At 36.8% G+C, this 18,441-nt stretch overlaps 1 protein-coding gene across 1 annotated transcript; it reads right to left on the bottom strand.

Annotated features, from left to right (window-relative positions):
* Window positions 1–3,185: 3,185 nt before the first annotated feature.
* On the bottom strand, window positions 3,186–11,229 carry LOC113108889 (CD209 antigen-like). The gene is made up of 4 exons (XM_026272300.1): window positions 11,130–11,229; window positions 10,348–10,778; window positions 10,176–10,279; window positions 3,186–3,411 (listed from the first exon to the last, which is right to left on the bottom strand). The coding sequence occupies exons 1-4, from the start codon at window positions 11,227–11,229 to the stop codon at window positions 3,264–3,266; spliced, it is 783 nt and encodes a 260-aa protein (XP_026128085.1). The 3' UTR covers window positions 3,186–3,263.
* Between the last annotated feature and the right edge of the window lie 7,212 nt (window positions 11,230–18,441).

Genomic DNA, 18,441 nt, shown 5'->3' with positions numbered 1-18,441 from the left:
GGGTTTAAAACCCTTGTGCGGTCTTCGGTCATTTCTGACCGGAATATTTTACGTTTTGAAATGTTAAAAATCACAGCTTCATCGGAATGATATGAAATGTGGTGACCTTCATGGCATTTGGGGTGTGAACACACAAAAAAAATTAGGGCATGATTCGAACAGTCTAAGTGGGCGTAAAAAAAATAGTAACACTCAGGGTCTTCGGTCAAAAATGACCGTCCATAGGAAATGAATGGGAAATAGACAAAAATACAACAATTCAGAGAATATTTGTGTACACAATTTACAAATCGATCACAAAACTAAAAAAAAGTGCACAGCAGTGAAGGGATGACACTATAAAACATCAAGAGTGTGATATTGACACATCCAATCACACACAGATGCACACACACACACACACACACACATACTTACACATAGACACCTATGAACTACTGTGTCTGTAACACAGAGCAAAGTTTTGAGAATGTGAAATCCATTCAATAATTCAGTCATAATGCAGAGAAAATCTAACAGCAGTGAAGGTATGACACTCTAAATAATCACATACACACACACACACCTATGACCTGCTGCCTGTAAAACAGCGATGAGAAGCAAGCGCTGCCTCTTGGGTTTGTCAGTGCACTTAGAAACTCAGACTTGGTCCTTTGCACCATTCTGAGGATTCTTATTTTTTATTTTTTTGCAGGAGCTCTGTGCCACTGAACAATATGTTCCTGAAGGCCATGTATCATTCCATTCACTATTTGCTTGTCCAGGTTTTTCTTATGACCAAGGACTGTACATAAATGGTAGTCTCTCTTGCTTGTTTTCCCCAAATCTCTGGGACAGGTGCCTGTTTGTCATTTTGCTTTTCTGCAGCTATTGTTCCCTTGTCATAAAATCTCACAAATCTTGACAGTTGATGGAATGTTTTCTCTCTCTCTCTCTCTCTCTCTCTCTCTCTCTCTCTCTCTCTCTCACACACACACACACACACCCACACCCACACACACACACACACACACACACAAATGAACTTTAACATTTTGAGAATGTGAAATAAAATGAATGGATCAAAAATTACATATCCAGAGTGCAAAAGTTTGACATTGTCTGCACACACACACACACACACACACACAGAGTAAGATCAAAGGCTGACAGTGAGAGTGAGATCAAAAACTTTAATTCAAATTATGCATGAAATCATTATTTATAACAGAAGAAATATAAAAAAATATACAAAAAGTACTCTTTAGAATGTATTAATATATATTCAAGTCCACTACTTAATATGAGTAAGCAATTATGTCTAAAAACAATAAGGGAATTCACAAGCCTCTCTATAGATTCCTATACTGGTAATAAGTGGTTGCACCATGCACTTACATGTTTTTCTTTCTTTGCTCTGACCAGGTGGCGCTAAAAAATCTTCAAAAAAATGTATTTGAAAGGCCTAGTCTCTGGTTTAATCTGAAATACAACATTAATTTGAAAATAATTTTGAAAAATTAGAAAAAAAAAATTATGTACTATTTTCTATGAGACAAATTGTTCATAATTATTGCATAAATATGAATTAATACCTTAAAATTTTCTCAAAATACAAAAGAAAAAAGAAAAAATATTATTGAATAAAAATATATTCCACTGATTTTACTGGGGGGCAAAAAAGTTACATTTCAGGTGTCCGGTCACTTTTGACCGTGAAGACCCTGAGTGTGATTCCCAAATGATGGACGCACAAAGGAGAAGGGTCTGTCTGCAGACTGCAAGACGGGGGCGTAACTTGAAGTGGGCGTAACTTGAAGTAGGAGGCGTAACTTGAAGTTGTTCAAATCACACAGAACCACGTGAGACCTCAAAACGAGATTTTGTCGGGATGCGTTCGAAACCGCATACCCTTTAATTAGGCACTTAATTTCAATAAGTACTAACTTAAGGAGCGCTAAAAGAGTTTATACTCTACTGCCTAAATGCGTAGGCTATGTATGTAGTATGAATCCAAATTGTAAATCATCATCCGCTATGTTGATCATGTGACCTACAAAGTTATAACAAACACAAAAACGTAAAAGATATAAGTGACAGGTTTAATTATTGTATTTGTAATTATCTTGATAATGAAGAACGTTGCAGAAACGGCTGCCTTTTTATTTTGTGATTGTAGTATAGCCAATACTGTTGATTTTTTTATATATATATTTTTAACTCCACTAATGTGATCAAGTGTTATCCTTAAAACATTTGTTTTTTATTAGAAAACCCAAAATCGTTATCTCTTGAATATTTTTTTAATAATTTTACGTGAAAAACGTTTTTCTTTTATAGCATCTCATACTATATATATATATATATATATATATATATATATATATATGTGTGTGTGTGTGTGTGTGTGTATATATATATATATATATATATATATATATATATATATATATATATATATATATATATATATATATATAAAATAGGCTATATTACATATTGTAATAATCGGTCACCCCATTGAAGGCTCGCTGTAGTGAACTAACCCTGGAACATAACCTGCTCCGGAGCACGTTAAGTTTAGAGAGTGAGTTGCTATGACTACTAACATACCCTGAAAGTTACCTCTGTTTTTGGAACCCAAAGTTGAGGTTATCCACTTACTTACTCTTAAATATACCCGGGTATGTCACATAACCTGCTTTCTGGAATACCCCCCCCCCCCCCCCCCCCCCCCTGGTCTTTGCTACATCCTTCTGGACTGGAGAAAATCTCTCCAAGCAGAAATGAAGCAGATATGAATTAATTAAATCTCAAATAAAAATAACAATGCAGTTTACTATGGTAACTGGCAAATTTATTCAAAGAAAAAGCAATTACAGACACTCAATATCAGAATAAGAAAGTGAATAAGAGTAATCTGGACACTTTAGATTTCTGTAGTTTACTGTGATTGTCTCCTCAACTCTTCAGATCAACAAATGAGATCATGATAACAGCTGAACTAAGATCATATTGATAGAGTTTGATGTGATGGAGCAAAACATGAACACAGAGGTTTTGTGTCCCAGATTACCCGAATTCACAACGTGATAAATAAAGATTATTATAGCAATAAGAAAAAAAAAAATAACATTTTATATGTTCTTTAAAACAAATGTAAGATCAACTGTTTTTTTTTTTTTTTTTTTTTTAAAGGCAGGAAGCTTAATCAGAACTCATATGTTCACAATGAGAATGATTACATTAGATAATAAATGCAAAACCACAGGATGTGATGGATCCTATTTCTCACAAATCCCCTTTTTCTTCTCAGAGCATGAATGATCATTCCAGCTGTTCAGTGGTGACCATCCCGGCTCCTCTCTATTATAATTCAGTTCAATACAGTCCTCATTGTTAGCATTGTTTGGCTCATCTTTCAGCCAAAACCTGAACAAAATGTATCAAATGTTCAGATTTCCAGGAGCAAAAATTTATGAATAAAAAATACTCAGTTTATTAGCATGTTTCAAGATTAAATTAAAGTAGAAGATGGAGTAAAAGTATAAAATAGAAGAGATACGCAGAGTTTTCTTTATAGAATTTATAGTAAAATGTCTTTGGTTGTACACTGAAAAAAATAATTAGTAAATTTACTTAATTTTTATTTGGCAAGTTTTTGCACAAGCATTTTTCAAGTAAATGTACACATTTGGAAATTAAGTAAATCTACTTAACTAAGTTAAGTAAAAAAAAAAAAAAAACTAATAAGTACATGTAACTTGACATGTAAAATTTTACTGAGTAAATTTAAATGAAAGCAATTAGCAAACACTTTTATCCAAAGCGACTGAGGCCGGGTTCACACCGCAAGCTGCAGCAGAGCAGAAGCAGCGCGTATTTTTTTCGCTGCCTATGTTAACAGATGAGAGCGTTCACACCACACGCAGAGGCTGCGCGGCAGAGTGTAGCAGAAGCAGAGCAGAAGAAGCAGTGCCGCGATCGTTTCGGCGCTGGGTCTATTTTTGCTGCGCTGCTGACGCTCAGTTAAAGTGAAAGTACACATTTGATGGACAAAATAAATATGATTTCACACAAAAAGTGCTCTAAAAGCACAAAAAAGCACATCTAGGGTGTTTTAACAAGAACTGGAGTATGTTAGGAAAGAAAATTAATATAAAAAAATATGTATAGAAGATAAAGTGACAATGATCATGGGCAAAATACACATGTACTGAAACGAAAAAGGAATTTTGCCCAAAATTTGCATTAATGATATCAACTGTTCTTAGCAAATTACATAAAAAATTTATGATATTTAAAATCAAATTTTTCTATTTTTCTATTATAATTTCTATTTTTATTTTTATTATTATTTTATATATATATATTTTTTCAAAATCTGTTAATGTTCTTACAGTTCTATCCAAAAATAAACTTTTTTGCCGAAATACAAAAACAGCTTTAAATAATTTATGTAACTAGTTTAGCCTTGGAGATTTATTTACTATAAGTAGTAGTCGTATTCTTATAACTAGGCCTATATATTGGCAGAATAACGGATGTCGTGCTGACAATTATAAACAACAGCACGTGGTGTCACAGGCAGTGGTCTTCAGAGTGCACCTGGAAAGACAATAATGGACGACACTCGTCTCATCCTGGGAGTTGAGAAATATCAAGTTCTTTATGATCCACACAATGTACTTTACAAAGACTTGCAGGAGACGGAAAAAGCATGGGATGAAGTTGCAGCGGCTCTTATTGCAGATGGTAGGCCTAAGTAATTTTATAGCCGTTTTGATGCTTACGCTTTCGCTGGCACACGAGTGAACAACTCAATATTTGATTCAAAATTGATTCAATTGGAACCATTTATTTACAATTTCTATATTACACATAAGCACACAGATAACAAAAGCAGGTGATGCATGCATATATAATAAACCATTAAATGTTGATTTCAAGATGAGCAGGAAGTCAAGGCTGTGAACCATTTACAATACACATAATTTAAAACCGTTTATTAAATTAGTTTTCAGGGTGTCCTTTGGTAAATTTGTTTGCAAACAAACCCAGTAACAAGATGGTAATATGCACCATGTTCTATCCTTCGTCGGTTAATGGGATGAACCCAAAGTCTGCGTCTTTTTCATAGTCTCCTTAATAATAGTGCGATGGCCTTTCTTCTATCAACAACACGTACTGCACGGAAAACAAAGACAGCAAAACAAAGATGCAACAAAAGTAACAATGAAATTATAAATTAAAAAAGCTTCTTGCCAAGTCTTTTTATTTAATTGTATTTTAAATGGAAATAAAGCAATGCGAACATACCCATTATAGAGCATTCTGACCAAAATCTGCTGTTCAGTTGCGCGCTGCCTCCGCTGCCGGTGTGAAAGCAAAATAGGCGCGCGCTGCTTCTGCGTGAACCCGGCCTACAGTGCATTCAAGCTGACAATTTTCACCTATCATGTGTTCCTGGGGAATCAAACCCCCAACCTTGCGCTTTCTAATGCAATATTCTGCCACTGAGCTACAGGAACACTTCAAGATTTGTGAAAAATAAGTGCAAATTTCACTTACTTTCTTTTTTATTTTGGAAAAAGGAATTTGGAAAAGTTTTTACACTAATAAAAAACCTGAGATTCTAGAAATTTCTAAATGTAAAATTATTTTTTTCAAAACAGTTTTATCAAATGAGGGTAAATAAGTCTCTCACTTCTGTCCCTTTAAACCAGTTTACAGCAAAGACAGCACGAAGGACTGGATTCACATGATAAATATTCTGCAATTAAGAAAACAGACAAAAGAATAAAATACATGAAATTTCTCAAGATCTGATTAAACATCCCCACAAACAGCATCACCAGCTCCACTTATTAATAACCAGACTGACTTTATTTCTGTCAGACGTCTACAGAAGATCTTATTGAGAATGAACTAAGGTTTAGATGTTGATTTATTGTTTCATTTGAAGTAACCATGTTAGAGATCAGTGTTTGCTTTAGTTGGGCTCTTGACCCTTGATTTCTGTCTTAGTCTTTTCTCTGGCTGTTATAACCATGTGTTTCTAAAACACATTGGTTGTAACTCAAAAGCCTGGAAGAAATGCAATCAAATATTTTATTTCAGTTGATTTCATCTAAGTCTGTGTCTGAAGTCAGTTGTAGTAGTTCTTGTGTTTCTCTTTTCTTCAGTGATTCTGTTTGTTAACAGCAGCTGTTCATCACTAATTCTCAATCAGCACTTAGTTAATCACTTAATTACTTGAATGCAAAGCTTTAAAACTTACATGGTTTAAATCAAGGCAATCTATTAACTTGTCGGGTTTTACAGTGTGCCTAAACCCCCTGCCTCCCTTAAAACTTAATCAATATTCTACTCTGTGCCGCCATATTGCCAATAACTTATCGTTTTGAGGTTTCGCGTGGTTCTGTGTGATTTGGACAACTTCAAGTTACGCCTCCTACTTCAAGTTAAGCCCACTTCAAGTTACGCCCCCGTCTTGCAGTCTGCAGACGTACACGCTTGCCCCAAGGACCAGCTACCAGATGCTCCACCGAACACAACCAAGGAACACAGAGACCAGGAGAGAGGAGGACTGGTGGAGAATAAGGGGGAGGGATGGAGGGCCAGGTCCATAGAGGGAAACAGAGACCGGAAGTGAAACAACAACAACAGCAACAAAACAAAGAGGCCAGGAGGGAACGCAAAGTTCAGGGGCCCAGGGCAGAGCTGACAGGGCAGTAATCCAGGGTTGAGCAGGTGGAACTGGAACCCACCGGGATGGCACAGATGGAACTGGAACCCACCACAGCTGAGCAGTCGAGACAGATGCCCACCAGGGCGGCGCAGAGTACCACCACCTCCGTGTGGTCGAGACAGAAGCCCACCAGGGTGGCGCAGAAGACCACCAGAGCCGTGCGGTCAAGACAGAAGCCCACCAGGGTGGAACAGAAGACCACCACAGTGGGAACGATGGCAAGATCAACGGTGACTTGCCTTTGCTCATGAAGAACACTGGTGACTTGACTTGACTCATGAGGTCTAACTGTGGTTGGGCTTGACTCATGAGCATTATTGCTGACTTGATCTTGCCCATGAAGATCATTAGTGACCTGACTCTGGAGGAACCACAGGGACGTGACTTGACTCTGGAGGGACCTGACTCAACTCTGGAGGGCCACGGGTACCTGGTCAGTGGGCACATGACTTAACTCTGGACGGTCACCTGTGGATGCCATCCTGAATGTTGTATTTGATCACTTATAAGTGATATACAGTATTATTTTTCATGAAGACTGGAAGTCATGGGCGTAGGTTTAGTCTCAGCTTTGGTGGGGACCAAAGTTGTGTTTTAGAAACACATGGTTATAACAGCCAGAGAAAAGACGAAGACACAAATCAAGGGTCAAGAGCCCAACTAAAGCAAACACTGATCTCTAACATGGTTACTTCAAATGAAACAATAAATCAACATCTAAACCTTAGTTCATTCTCAATAAGATCTTCTGTAGACGTCTGACAGAAATAAAGTCACTGGTTATTAATAAGTGGAGCTGGTGATGCTGTTTGTGGGGTTGTTTAATCAGATCTTGAGAGATTACATGTATTTTATTTCAGTTGATTTCATCTAAGTCTGTGTCTGAAGTCAGTTGTAGTAGTTCTTGTGTTTCTCTTTTCTTCAGTGATTCTGTTTGTTAACAGCAGCTGTTCATCACTAATTCTCAATCAGCACTTAGTTAATCACTTAATTACTTAAATGCAAAGTTTTAAAACTTACATGGTTTAAATCAAGGCAATCTGTTTACTCAAACGGTTTGAGTAAAGTTTACTTATCGGGTTTTACAGTGCTATTTCTTTTGTCTGTTTTCTTAATTGCAGAATATTTATCATGTGCATCCAGTTCTTCGTGCTGTCTTTGCTGTAAACTGGTTTAAAGGGACAGAAGTGAGAGACTTATTTACCCTCATTTGATAAAACTGTTTTGAAAAAAATAGTGCTGTCAATCGATTAAAAAAAATTAACTAATTAATCGCACAGTTTTTTAAAATTAATCGCGATTAATCGCAATTAAAAGACTGAAACTTTTTGGATATGTAAATATAAAATGTAAATAATTAATGCAAACTCAAGACAAAGAAACTATTTAAATTCAAAATATGATTGTTTATTGGAATTTTTGTTTAACTTGTAACACAGATTTTCTCATGTAAACAACATACCTGCAATAAACCATCAATATCCTCCAAATTAACTGTTGGCTTGAAAGCCATATTTATTACAGAAATAAAAACACAGGCATGTAAGTACCATTTGAATTTCAAAACAATCAATGCCAATAAAAAACAAAAATGATTTCCATGTTGAATTCTAAGTGGACTGCAAAAAAATTCCAAAGTATAGTCATTGCCAGTGCTTTAAGTGGGCCAGTACGCACAGGTACTCAGTACCGCCACTTCCAAATATAGCTCTTGAGCTTACCGCCACCTCTCCGTGCGCCCAGAACGTGCTTGTAGCGTACCGGTACGCTCATTTGGACATCTGTTTTAATGGAGGTTTTAATCTTTTACCTGCACTGCCGATTTTCAGAGCGCCCTTCACAATGCAAGCTTCCTAATTCATCCCACCCAGAGCAGAAACTACATTACCCATTCACCCTTAAGTTATACAAGTGAATAGTGCATGTGTCGCTTTTCCCACTGTTAAGTGTCAACAACTCAACGTGGCCGGAGAAGGTGTGTGAAACTCGTTGTGAGTTATACTAAAGCAAAATCTTGAGTATTTATTGTCTGATAAACATTAAAAACTGTCTGCGGAGGTTGAGTCGTCCTGCAGCTCCCGCTGGCTGCTCATTGGCTGCTGCATCTTTTTTCTAAGTTCTAAAAAAAATACCGTAGACGGCAAGGCACAAATTTAGATATTCATTTATCTAATTAATCTATAGCCTATGCACAAAGACAATATGATCTTTTTGTTCCCTTTTTGTTTTAAAGCTTGATGAAGAGAGAGAGCGCAAGTTGCTGCAGCTGAGGAGGACAGTGATGGACGCGTACAGGAGTGATTGACAGTTCGCGGCACTGTGTACAAAAAATACTCCGCTACACAATTATTTCTTTATTTTCGTTTAAGCTTATTAACGTTAGCGTTACAGAAAGGTCTGATTTACGCAGTTACAGTCATTGTTTTTTTTTTGTTTTTTTTTTAAACAATGACATTTGAGTTCATGATTTTAATGTTGCTGTTTCTTGTGGCAGACTGAATGAAGAGTAATGTTTCTTGTGGCAGACTAAATGAAGAGTAATGTTTCTTGTGGCAGACTAAATGAAGAGTAATGTTTCTTGTGGCAGACTAAATGAAGAGTAATGTTTCTTGTGGCAGACTAAATGAAGAGTAATGTTTCTTGTGGCAGACTGAAGAATAATCCGGCAGAGTTTTATACTGAAACTTTCCATCTAAAAGTCCTTCCTTGGTCTTATCCATATTTCTTTGCACGTTGAACACACATAGGCCACAACTGGAAATAAAAAAAAACTGCAACCGCGTTAATTGCGTTATTTTTTTTTAACGCGTTAAATATTTCAAATTAATCGAATGCGTTAACGCGCTAATTTTGACAGCACTAGAAAAAAATTATTTTACATTTTGAAATTTCTAGAATCTCAGGTTTTTTATTAGTGTAAAAACATTTCCAAATTCTTTTTCCAAAATAAAAAAGTAAGTAAGTGAAATTTTTACTTATTTTTCACAAAATCTTGAAGTGTTCCTGTAGCTCAGTGGCAGAATATTGCATTACAAAGTGCAAGGTTGGGGATTTGATTCCCCGGGAACACATGATAGGTGAAAATTGTCAACCTGAATGCACTGTAAGTCGCTTTGGATAAAAGTGTTTGCAAATTGCTTTAATTTAAATTTACTCAATAAAATTTTACATGTCAAGTTACATGTACTTATTAGTTTTTATTTTTATTTTTACTTAACTTAGTTAAGTAGATTTACTTAATTTCCAAATGTGTAAATTTACTTGAAAAATGCTTGTGCAAAAACTTGCCAAATAAAAATGAAGTAAATTTACTAATTCTTTTTTTCAGGGTAGTTGCGTTGTTTGTGGATGTTTTCTCTTCTGATTTAATCTGAAGGTTGTGATTTTATAATGGTAATCATCAAGACTAAAACAAAAATAATACACAGTGATGTTTATCTCTTACCCTTGTTTCAGTGGTGAATTATCCACCCATTTCATGATGCCCTCGGTCTCTCTGTCAGACAAACCAATCCACACTCTCTCACTGACTAATGAAGATATGAACCTCTGTGTGAAGAACAACAGGAATAAGTGTGATTGCTCTCATTCATTAACAGACTCTCACACAAACTCACCTGCTTCTCTTCAGTGTTGATAATGACCAGATCAGCTCCACGATCCCTGCAGTACTGTCTGCTGTCAGACCAGCTCTTCAACTCAGTGGACATGAACAAATTAACTAGGCCCTTCTTATTCAAAGAGTCAAAATCTCTCTGTAACTGGTCTTTCTCAGCAGTGAGATTTTTAACTTTGGTCTCCAGCACCAGGTTCTTCTGACTCAAAGAGTTGAAGTTGTTCTGCAGTTGGTGTTTTTCAGTAATTAGATCAGTGTTATTGTGCTGTAAGCTGTTGATGGTTCGATTGAACTCTTCAACGGTGTTCTTGTAACTCTTTATCATGTCTCTCTCTGCTGTGATGGTGATGTTGAGCAGTATGATGAAGACCAGCAGAAGAATACAAATGAGCCCGAGACCCACTGAGATCAACACCAAACGTCTACTTCCTCCTGACAAACACGAACAAAACACACAAATATCAATAAATGAACATTTACTGAATATTATTAGAAAAAAACATCTCAAATTAACCTTTAAGTAATCTACCTTGGTGGACAGATAAATGGTGGTGCTTTTAAAGAACATGCTCTAAACATAAACATGAAACATAAAACACACGGTATATGGTAAAATAAATATGGAAACAAGAATATATACTGAAAACGTAAACAGAAAATAATGGTTTCTAAGAAAAAGATGATTGATTTTTCGTTTTTTTTTTTTTACATTTCTTATCCCCTCAAACATTAGCGATAACATCTGTTACACCACCTTCGCCTCAGACTAAACTTTCTGCTTACTTTGCTTGTGAGCTTTTTCTTCATCCTTGCAGCGGCTCTGTGTTCGAGGACCAGATCTGTTATTAATATTTCTACATACATAAAAGGTCCCCGATTCCATAATTTCCTCTTACTTACAGTAGAGTACAGTATGTGTGCACAGATGAGACGTGATCTTTATAATGTGTACTGTGTTTTTAAATAGTGCACACCCTACACAGGAAGTGGTTTCATTAGTTTAGACTCAGAAAAATCTAGACTTTCAGTCTCATTTTAAAACTGTATGTAAACTCATATCACTGAATGATTGAATACATATTGCATATTCAACCTTATGTTGTCAAAGAATCTGTTGTTTTCCTGTGATCATGTTAGCAGCTACAATATCCAACAAGAGGAATCTGTGACCAACAAAGTGAACTCAAACACCCTGAAACAGGCCTAAACTGGGCCTTTATATTGATGACAAGTGACTGGAACTGGAATTATTATGAAAATTAATAATGTTTTAATCTGCAACTCTGTGGTATTAAGAGACAGAGAGGATGATGGTAGAAAATAGAGATTGTGGGATGATGACTTCCTGTTTACAGCTATTAAACGCCAGAGAGTGAGAGAGGATATTCATAATTTTATTTTCTCAGTAGGTGTCACTGTTCTGCCATTTTTAACTTAGATGGTATAAATAAATAACTTGTAGTAGAGATCTGGGGTGCATTTCCCAAAACCATAGTTGTTAAGTTAGCAACTTTGTTGGTTGTAATGCAATTTCACATTGCCAACTAACTAAGTTGCTAACAGGTTAGCTAGCGGGAAGCTAGAGGGAAGCTAGTGATTACAGTTTATAAAGGAATAAATATGAATATTTTTTATAAAAAATAAAAAAAAAGGATTCACTACAAGAGGCATGTACTAATCCCCTGGAGCATTGAAAGAAGAAAGTCATGTACACATAAGATGGCTTGAGCGTGAGTGAATTATGACCTAATTTGAACTATCCCTTTAAGCCAAAATAATATGTAGGTTACCCATATGTTTTTTATTTGTTTATTTTTTTAAGAAAAAAAATCAATAAATTGGCAGAATAAAATGCTGTCTATGCTGTTCCTCTTCCTCTCTGATCAGTTCAGTCTGATAAACCTGCTCTGTGCTGCACCCTGCTGGACTGAAGGAAACAGAGCAATAAAGCAGATACAAAATAATGATGTGTGAAATGAAAACGAAAATGCCAAGTTTACTCCGGTAATAATAGTAATTGAACATTTTATTCAAACAGAAATCAATTAAACTAAAAACCAGTTTCACAGACACTCAATATCAGAATAAGAAGGTGATTCCGAGTAATCTGGACACCTTAGACTTCTGTAGTTTACTGTGATTGTCTCCTCAACATTTCAGATCAACAAATGAGATCATGATAACAGCTAAACGACCCACTGGGCAAAGTTACGTCCAGTGGACGTCTTTTTTATGTCTTTGCTGACGTTGAAAAGACGTTCACTGAGGAGCCAGAATGAAAGGTTTTATGATGTCTTTTTTTGACGTCTTCTGTACGTCGGATTTAGACATTCAGAGAACCTCCTTACCACGTTAAAAACTAGTTCAAAAGTGGGCAGTGGACATATTTTCAACATCATTTAAGGTTAATTTAGGCATTAATTTAGGCATAGGACCAAATCAACACTCTCAGGATTTAGACTTGTGTTATTTCAATGTAATTTCCAGACACTGTGTTTTTCCTAAAATAAAATAATCTTTATGAAATAATAAAATAAATGACGACTGAGCATGTGGTAAAATCAACTGCAAGTCAAAGACATTAAATCTCTTTTTGTTCCAAAAATACTCCTTCCGGTTTGTCACAAGTTTCGGTAAGTTTTTTTAGAGTATGGCTCTGTGTGACGTTAGATGAAGCTGAATTTCCTTATATGGGTCCTAAGGGCACTTCTCCCGGAAGAGCGCGCGCTCCCGTATAGCAGAGCAGAGCAATTCACTGATCAGAGCAAGAGACCGAAATGTCACAAAAGAAGTGTGTTTTTGGTAGCCAGGGTTAGACAACCCTGCACAGATTACCAAAAAAAAAAACAAAAAAAACAGCATTAAGGGACCAGTGGATGGAGTTTATCTTTACAGAGCATCAACAGAGTTGTGCAAGTGTTTTTGTTTGTTCCCTGCATTTCAAAGATGCTTGTTTTACAACCAAGGCCCAGTTTGACGACGGATTTGCGTATTGTTTATTTCTTAAGGATGATGCAATCCCAACGAAAAAGGGTCACGATCGTGTGTTGGAACCGCAGGCGGTGAGTAAAACTGCTTCAAATATCTCTGTGTTGTTAACTTAGCTATCAGTGCGTAAGCACATCAAGTAAACAACGTGCGATGTTGTCATCAAACTGCACTTTCCACATGTACACCTTAAAAAAAAAAAAAAAGAAAAAAAAGACGAACTTAGATAAAATGGAACTTAGTCATTTTCCAAAACCGCAAAGCAAATATATACAAGTTCAATGCATACTACATAGAGACGTCCTGCTGTAGTCGTTGCTGTTGCTCTTGTTCAATTTCAGCCTCTGGATCTGATTCTGGATCATAAATAAACGGCTGAATCTGACTGTTAGCCATGGTTAGTTTTGGATGATGTTTTTTTCCTCACGGTAATGTCACAGCTTCCAGCTCTCAACGCAAAAGCTTACTCGCGCTCGTGATTCTTTAGCTCCGCCCACACGTCACCCCTCCAGCCGCTCATGTTTTTCCGGGAATAAACGGTACAGACTATCTTTCTCTTATAAATATAATAAAACTAAAGACTTTTTGGAGTTATGAAGGATGCAGTACTATTCTATAGGTACTCAAGATTAACAGTATATTGAGTGAAAACGAGCATTTCACCCCCCTTTAAAGTTAATGAGATAATTAAGTGACTAATTAAAATAAGATTGTGCATTAGTGATGAACACCTGCTGTAAATAATCAACATCACTGAAGAAAAGAGAAACACAAGAACTACAACTGACTTTAATCGCAGCCTTGGATGAAAACAATCGGAAGAATAAAACAAACTGTGCCACCATAATTGTGTTGAGTATTTGCTTCAGTCGAGCTCTTGAGCCTTTAAAGGTGCCATCTGTAATGTTTGGCAAAAAAAATCAAGTCATACTCCACATTCCATAACAGATGGGGGCAGTATGCCTCAATAAAGTGAATTGGTCTACTCTAGAGCCATAGCCGAATACTAACTGTGCGTTCACACCGCCAGCGTCGAGAGTGTCAAAAATCGCTCTTGCCGCTCTGCTCACGACGCTGCAGAAAGATTTGTGAGCACTCAGACGCTCTAACGTAGATCGAATGCTTATTTGGTATTAATTTTTTTTTTATGTCCCTGTACGTAAACTAGTGATGGGATTTATGGCTCTTTGAGGGGATCCGGATCTTCGCGATCCGTTCCTTTCAAAGAGCCGTTCAAAAGAATGGCTCTTTTGGCTCTTTTTAAATATTTAGTCAGTTTTAAGAAGCCAGCTTGGGAGCATCTCAGTTTATCCTGGAAATAATCACTGGGAGGTATTATGAGGTGAGATTTGTAGTCAAATAATTAAAGTGCAGATATCACACACCAATATCTGAGTTTGAATTATTCTGAAATATTGATTATTACCTCATTTTTCATGTGTCGACTATATTCCATAGGGTTGCACAAATCCCTCTGCTTAGACAGTGACATCATTATTTTGATTTACCTTTAGTACAAAGTGTGTGTGTGTGTGTGTGTGTGTGTGTGTGTGTAAAACTACGTTGACTTATGTTATTCATACAATACCTACTCACAAATAAACATAAAAAACAAAGCCGGCTGCAATGAATTTCTGTGCAAAACAGCTTTTACTACAAACACTTCCACACAAGAACATTGTTATCACACAAGAACATTTTGATAGAAAACTAATTTTTTTTTAAGTAGATAAAATTAGAATAAATAAAATGGAAATGTCTACATACTACATACTATTACTACTGTAAACTTTGCAAATAGGACATCAGCCCCTTCAAGTCAATGAACAATAACAAAGTGGGCTGCAATGAATGTCTGTGGAAAACAGCTTTTAGTGAAACATTTCTATACAAGTACAGTATCACAAAAGAACATTTTTAATGATTTTAAAATAAGTTTTAAATGAACACAAAATGCAATGTAAATGCATGCACAACTAATAACTAATATCATCACGCTATAAAGGGTTGGCCTGCGCTGGGTGCGCCCCTCCCCCTATAACTGTTCTGTCTCCTGGTGGAGCTCATTTGTATGAACACGCATAGGAAAAAAGAACGATAGAAAGAACGGCTCCTCTCCAGTCGCGACTCGGCTCCCATCGTTCATGTTTATGAGCCGTTCAAAAGAATCGGTTCGTTCGCGAACGTCACAACTCTAACGTAAACAGGGACGCATCATAGATTAATACAAACGCTAAACAGCAATAATCAACCTGTCCTTTATTCTGCTTGAGAACTAATGTGCCAACTCTCAAGCATTCACCGTGAGACACATGCAATTGACTCTTTTCACACGCTTTCACGCCACACATACATTTTTTCACGCACAGAAAAACCACGAAGCAAAGAGGACACGGAGACCAACAGATTAGACAGAACAGGTTAGTTATGATACATAGGGCTGTGCAAAAATCGAATGTGATTTCCATGCACCTCTCATCAGTAAAGACGCTCCTGTAATTAGAAGTATATCTCCAGCATGTGCGTTCAGATCAGGGTTGCCAGGTTTTCACAACAAATCCTGCCCAGTTGCTTCTTAAAACTAGTCCAAAACTAGCCCAATCGCGTTTCCGGGAGGTTCCCTGATAAAAATTGCTTCCCAGGGTTAAAATATACATTTTTGGGAAGGGTTTCCCTGGTAAAATTAGCATTTTAGGGGCTAAATATCACGTTATTGGAATTGTGATTGCTTCAAACGCGGACATGAAAAACAACCGCAAACTTGGCAACACTGGTTAGGGTGGAGCGGGAGTTACTACACAGAGCCGTAGTCTACCGACAAATTGCACAAAATCGCTTTCAAAATCGACAAAGAATCGCCTGCGATTTTAACATCGATTTTGTGTATATTGTCAGTGAATTACGGCTCCGTGTAGTAAATGTCAACCAGTGTTGCCAAGTCTGTGGTGGTTGTTTTTCATGTCTGCGGGTTGCAGCGACCCCAATACAAATAACGTGATATTTAGCCCCTAAAATGCGAATTATACCAAGGCAACCCTGCTAAAAAACCTATATTTTAACCCCGGGAAGCAATGTTTTATCGGGGAACCTTCTGGAAGCGAGATTGGGCTAGTTTTGAGAAGCAGCTGGGCAGGATTTGTTGTGAAAACCTGGCAGCCCTGATCTGAACACACGTGCTGGAGATATACTTCTAATTACAGGAGCATCTTTATTGATGAGATTTACATGAGTAAAGACATGCACAGCCCTATATAATAAAATGGGTAACGTTAAGTTATAGCTAGCTAATTATCAAACGCAGCTACGGTTAGCCAACACTTACATTAGCATGTTTATCGAACAGCCTTCGATACATTTCTATGTTATAACTTCCCGAAAACAAATACACAAACATATAAAACAAACTTCTAGCGAAATACTAACAGCATCTAACTTACCAATCCAAAAGAAATGTTGCAAGATCGGAGTCGAACCTCATTTCTTTCAGGTCCATCAGTTGTCTCCAGTGATTAAAAGCAGTGCCGATGTTTACTCTTGATTTGTGTTTCCGAGCGCGGTTGTTTCCCTGTAACGGGTGACGCTCTCTTCCCTGAACTGAAATGAACTAGTGGGGTGTACTTTCCACATGATTGACATCAGGTTCAAGTACACGCCCACAAGCTGTGCAAGTTATTCGTGTATTGTAGGTTGGCTGGTGGTTATTTTGCCCACATACCGCCTCCGATGGCCGAAACTGGTATTATGACACCTGTCGGGCCGGGGCTAGTAATGCTAATGCTAATTAAGGTTGATATCTCTGCAGCACTATAACTTGACATTTTTTTAATGACATCATCACCCTTATTTCTTATTCTTTTGATGCGTGTAGGTCATGTTATGGATATTTTTACCTCAATTTTTGCATATGGCACCTTTAAACAGTTTCTATGAGTTTGTTTCTAAGCATTGCATTATTGTTTTACAGCAAACATTTGTGCAATGCTGATACAAGTCTTGCTCTTACAGATGACTTATGCATTTGATGACTGTGATCTTGATTTAAATTTCTTGGTTATGATTTTAAATAAAATATTTCCCGGCTTGGTGGTTAGAAGGAACTGCTGTCTGTTCACTGCTCTGTGTGTGCACTTTGGATGGGATAAATGCAGAGTACAAGTTCTGATTTGGGTCACCATACTTAACTGTATCTCACATTGACAAAACAAGAGAGAAATCTCATTATGTAAATGCCACCATAATGCTTCAACATTAAGGGGGTAAAAAAAGAAACTCCTTTGGAATTAGCCATTTAATAACCATTTATCATATGATCCTCAACAGTGGTGAAAATAATTATTCATACTACAGTGCATTATGGGAGTCTTTCATCTATTCATTAGATTCTATTGCAACATTAAGCATTTTGTTGATTGTCACCATTGTAGATATTCATATGCTGGTTCTTGATAATTGTGTATGTCTAAAAAACAAGATCTGGTGTTCAGATTTCTATACTTGTTTGACAAATTTAAAACTCACTCTCTGTAAATCAGAGATAGACAACTCCAGTTCTGGAGGGCCACTATTCTGCAGAGTTTAGCTTTAGATCTCATAAAAACTCTATCTGCCTGTACACTCACTGTTAAAAATCGCTGTAAAAAAACGGCCAAATTTTGACAGTAACATACTGTTTTTCATTAAAACAGTGCATTCTGGGTAATATTCATCGTTTTCGAGAAGTAGCCTGCTGCTATATATCGTAAATTAACAACGTTCAAAGGCGACACTCAGCGGCTGTGTTTCAAATCACACCCTACACCCTCATTCACTATTCCTTACATGAGTTTACTAATATAGTCCACCTAACAGAGAGAATGAACACTAATAAGTGAATTGAACTACATGAACTACAACTGACTTCAGCCACAGCTTTAAACAATCAACAAACAGCTTTACCAACTTCACTCATTACTAACCAGACTGACTTTATTTCTATCAGATCAGAGATCGAAAGATCTTACTGAGAATTACAGAGATTTAGATGATAATGTTACTGTTTCGTTTGACATCACCATTGTGGAGATCAGTGTTTCCTTTAGTTGGGCTACTGACCCTTGTCTTTTGAATT

The sequence above is a fragment of the Carassius auratus genome, chromosome 1 (genome assembly GCF_003368295.1).
Source record: "Carassius auratus strain Wakin chromosome 1, ASM336829v1, whole genome shotgun sequence".
In the NCBI taxonomy this organism is placed as follows: Eukaryota; Metazoa; Chordata; class Actinopteri; order Cypriniformes; family Cyprinidae; genus Carassius; species Carassius auratus.
Note: the sequence above shows the minus strand (reverse complement) of the source record. Positions and strands in the feature narration are given on the sequence as shown.